The sequence below is a fragment of the Dendrobium catenatum genome, unplaced genomic scaffold (assembly GCF_001605985.2).
Source record: "Dendrobium catenatum unplaced genomic scaffold, ASM160598v2 fragScaff_scaffold_1693, whole genome shotgun sequence".
NCBI lineage: Eukaryota > Viridiplantae > Streptophyta > Magnoliopsida > Asparagales > Orchidaceae > Dendrobium > Dendrobium catenatum.
In genome coordinates this window covers 454,806-461,933 of record NW_021320155.1, presented here as the reverse complement: position 1 = coordinate 461,933, position 7,128 = coordinate 454,806, and the positions used below count along the sequence as shown (strand labels likewise).

The window sequence follows — 7,128 nt, the reverse complement described above, 5'->3', positions numbered from 1 at the left end:
ATATGAATTGGACGGGTCCCTTTTCGTCTAGACGAACTTGAAAATTTTCTAAACTGTTCGTACCGTATGATGTCATCATTATACCTATGACGTCCAGTGTATGAGTTGGACAGGTCCCTTTTCGTCTCGATGAACTAAAAATTTTCTGAACTTATCGTACCATACGATGTCGTCATCGTACATATGCCATTCAGAGTACAAAATTATGGGGTCCCTCTTCGTCCCAATAAAGATGAAAAATTTTCTAACTGTTCGTACTGGACGATCATCGCGTACAAAATTATTTCGTACTGATTCATAACAGGTTCGTACGCAACAATTTTTGAACTGTTCGTACGTACGAACATACGATCGTATGTATGATTGTACACGCTTAAAATGAAAATTTTCAGTTTTATGGACAGTTTCTTGTATCTTTCATATAAAATGTCCTTTAAAATTGATGTAAAAAAGTCATTCTTCATGATTTTTCAAGAGCAAGTGAAAGAGTGCATTTGGGAGAGTATTTGAGAGAGATTTCTTGCATGAGAGATGTGAAGGGTTCACAAGGTTACTCAAAGGTAATGATCTTTTTGTGTTTTGCTTGTTTTTACTCTTCCTTTCTTCTTTCCAGTTGATCGAGGGAAGATCTTTGAAGTAAGACGCCGGTACTCTGCCGACACTTGGAGGGTATAAATAGATGACGATACTCTGCCGATACTTGGAGGGTGTAAAATATGTCGGTACTCTGCCGACACTTGGAGTATGTGAACATACGATGGTACTCTGCGACACTTGAAGGGTGTGAAAGGACGATGTTACTCTGCCGACACTTGGAGGGTGTAAAAGACGATGGTACTCTGCCGACACTTAGAGGGTGTGAAAGGACGACGGTACTCTGCCAACACTTGGAGGATGTAAAAGACGACGGTACTCTGCCGACACTTGGAGGGTGTGAAAGTATAATGGTACTCTACCGACACTTGGAGGATGTAAAAGACGACAATTCTCTCCCGCACTGGGGATTGATGGAAGAGAGTTTGTGTAAAGACTTCTCCGCCTTGCTGTGGGTGTAAAAGGAGTGTCACTTTGATAATAGTGCAATACTTGAAGTGGGAGTCATCAAGGTGTGGATGTAGGTCGTGTTTGACCGAATCACTATAAATCTTTGTGTCTTTTAATTTTCACATTTATTTACTGCAAGTTATTTACTGTAGTTGAAAAGTTTATTTTAAACTTAAATTAACTTGCTACGAGATTCAAAACGATTTTTCTATTTAAAAAATCTAAGAGAATTTTTAAATTGTCAATTCACCCCCTCTTGGTTAGCTTTGGGGCAATAGCTTAGGTTTAACAACCTATAAAGAATCAACAAAAGGTTGTACAAAATTTCTAAAGGCAATGTTCTAAATAGATGAAAACTTTAAGTTTATTTTGACTAGGACAAATGTATTAAAAGTGAATGTTAGTGTTGAGTGAACTAAAAATTTACTGATATCATACTAAATACTACAAAGAAATATTGGGTTCCTATCATCAAAACAAAGTGGCTAAATAATAATACCCTTAGTTAGAGATTTCACTTGTTATCATCTTTGCATAATATCATGTAAACACTAAATAATAATACCCCTAGCTAGAGATTCCACTTACTAGTTAGAATATGCTCATAAGTCACAAGTAGGTCAACTTATACACCCCAAATCAAACAATCAAGAGCAAATTAGTTCAAATTGTTATTTTTTAACTATATTCATTTGTATTTTCTTGTCATTTCATAAGTTTGAACTTTTTCAAATCAATTTGGGACCCACTAACTCTTTATCTTATTACAAACTTAGCAAAATCCTATATCAAATAAAGTTTTAAGAAATTTGCATAAATATATTCGACGTATTTGAAGTCAATATGAACTTTAAAGTTCTTATGTTTATACTGAGGTTAGTGATACATTTATGAACTTTTAAATTAAGTTTGATATAAAATGAATAAATGCTTGAAGATAATTTAGGGTTTATATGGGGTTGCTTTCAAACTGCTTTGATTTTCATATAGCAACCATATAGTTTTATTTGCATGATGCTTTATTGTTATTTTTTGCAGTGGCAAGATGCTTTTTTGCAATTAAATATACTAATGTATAAGAGCTATAATAAACTCGTAGTCTAATTTTTTAAAATAGAACGTATTTATAATAACCACCAAAGTTAAAAAAAAAAATATTTTCCGTACAATAACTTTACACGCGTCTTTATAAAAAAAACTGTAGTCGCCTCAAAAATATTCTTAGGATATGTTTGGGGCCACTGTAACTTTTCATAAAGATGATAACAAAGATGTTATAAAAAAATAAAATTTTTATAAGCTATTTTGTGTTATAATCTTTTTCTTCTTTGTAAAATCAAATAGAAACTATCTTATAAGTTCCACACATTAATATATTTGATTATAAAAAGTAAATTTTCATGACAAAAATTTCTGAAAAATAACTAAAAAATAGGAGGAAAATAGAAATAGAAGTTTGATTATCATCTTAAAAGAATGGTACTAACCCTTAAAAAAATTTAGCCTACTGAAAAACATCAAAAACCCTAAGAGAGGCCAATCAAGGTTAGATTTTCTTTTTTGGGTCTGATACATGAGCTTCATTTGAGGGAAAATTATTAAGTCCAAACATCGGACGTAGAGATACGTTCGGACTCCAATAAAATATTGACACGTGAATATTCAATTAAATTTATTTTTTACTTTATAAATTAAATATGTCCGTAGAATTTTAAGCCAAGCTCAGGTAAAAGCGTAGTCAAAACACAGTCAAAATGCAGTCAAAGCACAGTCAAAGGGTAATAAAAAAGGGCAATAAAAGTGCAGCCTACATGTCAAATTTTAATTAGATCTCCAGACCTATATCTACGTCCGGTAGGGGTGTCAATTCGGTCCGGGTCAACCCGAACCTGACCCGTTTTTAAAAACGGGTCAAGTTTTCGGACCCGAACCCGACCCAATTCGGGCCCGGGTCAACCGACCTGACACGAATGACCCGAATTTGACCTAAAGTTGCAAGATTTCGGGTCAAAGATCGGGTCAATATTTGATTTTCGGGTCAAAATCGGGTCAAAATGGGTCAATCTCGGGTTTCCGAGTCAAATAGGAGTTTTCGTGTCAATTTTGGGTCATTTTCGGGTTGCTGGGTCAACATGAACCCGACCTGATTTTTAAAACAGGTTGATTTGTTGAACCTGAACCTGACCAGTTTCGCGTCCAGATTGACCCTAACCCGAATTTTTCGAGTCGGGTTCGGATCGTGTTTCGGGTCGTGTCAAAAATTGACACCCCCAACATCTAGTGTCCGGACCTAATAATCCTCATTTGGGATAACCTTTTTAATACTTTTAAAGTAACTTTTTAGTGTAAAAATTAAAAATTTAATAATAAAAATTTACTTTAAAACAGTAGCCCATAAGAAATTCTTTCCCGTCAAGAAATCTCGTTTGTCAACAAGCACGAGAGTTGAACGGCCATGATCTAATCTTCGCTAGTTCTAAACCAAACGTAGATCCTACTCACCGTTCGATCTTCAGCCTCGGCTACGATCGCTATGTTAACGGTTCAGATGTTTCTTGCATAGATCCAACGGTCTGCAATTACTAACCTTGCTATAAATAATCTAATGTTAGGGCTTCGACCTCCCTCAAGCTTCAAAAGGTTCGAGAAGAAAACCGCCTAATTAGGGTTTCCAAGCTCTTCAGGCCTTTCAACAAAGATGGTAAGCATCTTCTTCTCATCTGTTATCGTTAGGATCCGATCCCTTATGTGATTTTCTTACAAAGCTCATTTTTTCGCTGTGGTTTCATATTTCTTTCAATGTCCAGTTTATATTGTTAGAATCTAACCTACTATTGCTTCATCTTACTAATATTTTGTTTTCTTGACCGGTGTTGATATTCTAAACCCATAATTATGATCTAATTTCAATTCCCTTATCTATTTATTTTTTTTTTCATTCCAGGTTCTTCAGAACGATATTGATCTGCTAAACCCACCGGCTGACCTTGAGAGGAAGAAGCACAAACTCAAACGTCTTGTCCAGTCTCCTAATTCCTTCTTCATGGTATTATAGTTTTGGAATTAAATTTTTTATTGTGATATATCCCTTTTAAATGGCGCTGAAGATTTCTGATTTGATTGTTTTGCGTTGAAGGATGTCAAGTGCCAAGGTTGCTTCAACATGTAAGTTTATGATATGGTGTTCTTTCATTGATTTCTTGATCAATTATGAGATTTCTTTCTGATGGTTCTTTCTATGGTTTTGTCTTACAGAACTACTGTATTCAGCCATTCTCAAACAGTAGTTGTTTGTGGAAACTGCCAGACGGTGCTTTGCCAGCCAACTGGAGGGAAGGCTAGGCTTACAGAGGGTTGCTCGTTCCGGCGGAAAGGAGACTGAGCTCAGGGTGATCAGTTCTCTTCTTGCTCTTGCTTTAAGTTATTAAAATTTGGCACTTTAATGGGAGAAATCTATTAAAATGAACTTATGAGTCGAGTTCCAGAGGTTTTCTTTTGCTTTTTTCTCTGTTCAACAGATGTTGGTTTCTCTGTCACTGTAAGTTCTTCAAGTTGTTCTTAGGGAAAGATAGATTAAACTTGCTAATGTTCTCCTGTTTTTATCTTTTTGTTATGTTGGATTGGAACTTGCCTTTGTTACTTTTTGTATGAGCTTTGCATTATGATGTGGAAATGTCTTTGATAGTCAAGTGAGGTATGATGGAAGAAATGAGAATGGTAAGATTGATATGACACTAAGAAAATATATATTGTGAAATAATTATATGTTCTTGCTCATCACACTTGAATTCAATAAGCTAAATTAGGCTTTTGACATGTAGCACAAATTAAAGTAATACATTGACTTCTTTGTTGGGATATTTGAGCTATTAAGATAAATTTATATTCACATTACATATGCAAGTTTTGAACTAAAAAATTCTTGATTTATTGTCAAAGCTCTTAACCAGCAGATCTAGATAAGTTGCATACCTTTATGTTACTATTATTATTACATATAGTTAAACTTTTGCTTTGTCTTGAACTACCCATCTCCTCTAGTACCCTATGCTAACTTTTTTTAAAGGCTAATTTATCATTTTTTTCTCACTAGCCATATCATGATTTGTTAGTCATGTTAACAAAACAAAGTATCAAAGGATTGAGCTTTTTTTTTTGAAATTTACAACATTTCTCACTTGTTTTACTAATAAGGTGTGTAGTAGATCTTAATATAAAATTCATCTCATACTTGATCACTATCTTTGTTCTTTATGTTAGATTTACTAAACTTTATTGCATCTCCTATCTTGTGTAATGAGGATTAAATTAATTCATAAAAAATTTGCTCAAACTATCTCAAGTGACTTGGTACTCAAGTTGTGTTGGTGCTATTAGTAGCACATGTATTTAGGGTTTACATAAGAGACCGAAGCTTCGTTTGGGCTTTATTTAAATCTAATTTCTAATAAAATTTTTAGTTAAAAAAATTTTTGTACTAAAAAAATACTTTAAGAGAAAGTTTCAGAATCTTTTTCATTATCTTCATTTGCATCATATTTCCATACATCATGGCTATAGGATATGATGCAACAAGTATATTCTCTCCTCTAAGAGCACTGTATTCCATTATTGCAACATTCTCAACTTCCACCATACTATACACAATTTATTATGTTATAAAGCACATTTTTTTTATACTCATGTTAATGAATAAAATATGTTCATGAATAAAATAATACAACAACAACATAATGCTTATGTTTCATTACGTGGGGTTGACTACATGAATTCTTTTTCGTTAGTGTTCTGTTAAAAGTTAAATTTTCATTTAAATTTAATAAAGAAATATTATTTCTAATATTTTCTAACCAAGTCTTTTTAAGTTTATCTTTACATTTTTTAACATAAGTCAAATCTAATACCTCAACTTTTTTAATTGGGTCATCGGAATGTCTCCATTTATGTGATTAAATCATCTAAGGCGTCTCTCTGTAATCTTATCTCCCATTGGAGTTACTCCAACCTTTTCAAGTATATGCTCATTTTGTATCATATCTCTAAGGGTCAAGCCACTCATCCACTTAAGCATCATTGTTTCTGTAACACTTAACTTAGTATTATGCTTCTCTTTTAATGGCCAACATTTGGCACCATAAAGCATTGCAGTTCTCACCATCATCTTATATAATTTTCAATTAAGTTTGAGGGGGACTTTTCTATGCACAATAAGTCAGATGCATTCCTCAACTTCAACCATCCAACTTGAATTTTGTTGATAATATCCACATCAATTTCACCATCACTTTGAACAATAGATCTAAGATATCTAAAACGTGTACTCTTATTAATAACTTGATCGTTTAAAGTCACAATCCCCTCACTTGGTGTATTGCTACTAAAATTACACATTATATATTTAGTTTTAGATCTACTCAAGTGAAAACCTTTAGACTCTAAAATTGATCTCTATAATTCAAGTTTACATTCAGCTCCCTCTCTAGTCTTATCAACAAGAAGAATATCATCAGTAAAAAGCATACATTAAGGTACATCCTCTTCTAAATGTCTATTGAGAACATCTATGACTAAAGCAAAAAGATATGGACTTGGCTGATCCTTGATTTAATCTAACTGAAATAGGAAATTACTTGGTCAAACCACCTTGTGTTTGAACACAAGTAATAGCTCATGCATATATATCTTTAATGATTTGAATATAACATTATTAACTCCTTTCTTTTCAAAAACTCTCCATAACATTTCTCTTGAAATTTTATCATATGCTTTCTTTAAATCAATAAATATTATATGTAGATCCTCCTTATTTTTTCTATAATTCGCATACTCCTGAGTATTATCTTTATTCTTAAAAATAGGAATTAAAACACATTCTCCACTGATCTGACATCCTTTTAATCTTCAAAACAATATTAAAAAGTTTAGTAATTCAATAAATTTCTTCATCTCCTAAGCATTTTCACATCTCTATTGGAATATCATTAGGTCCAACAACTTTTTCACACTTCATTTTTTTTAAAGCCTCTATAACTTCGGTTTTACTTATACGCCGATAAAAATAAAAATCTTTATTTTCATTTATGA

At 32.9% G+C, this 7,128-nt stretch overlaps 1 protein-coding gene across 1 annotated transcript; it reads left to right on the top strand.

Annotated features, from left to right (window-relative positions):
- The first annotated feature begins 3,618 nt into the window (after nt 1–3,618).
- LOC110094664 (40S ribosomal protein S27-2-like) lies at nt 3,619–4,733 on the top strand. Its single transcript, XM_020819941.2, has 4 exons — nt 3,619–3,745; nt 3,989–4,090; nt 4,181–4,209; nt 4,300–4,733. Exons 1-4 carry the CDS (start codon nt 3,743–3,745, stop codon nt 4,424–4,426), a joined length of 261 nt encoding a protein of 86 aa, XP_020675600.1. The 5' UTR covers nt 3,619–3,742; the 3' UTR covers nt 4,427–4,733.
- Nucleotides 4,734–7,128: the final 2,395 nt, after the last annotated feature.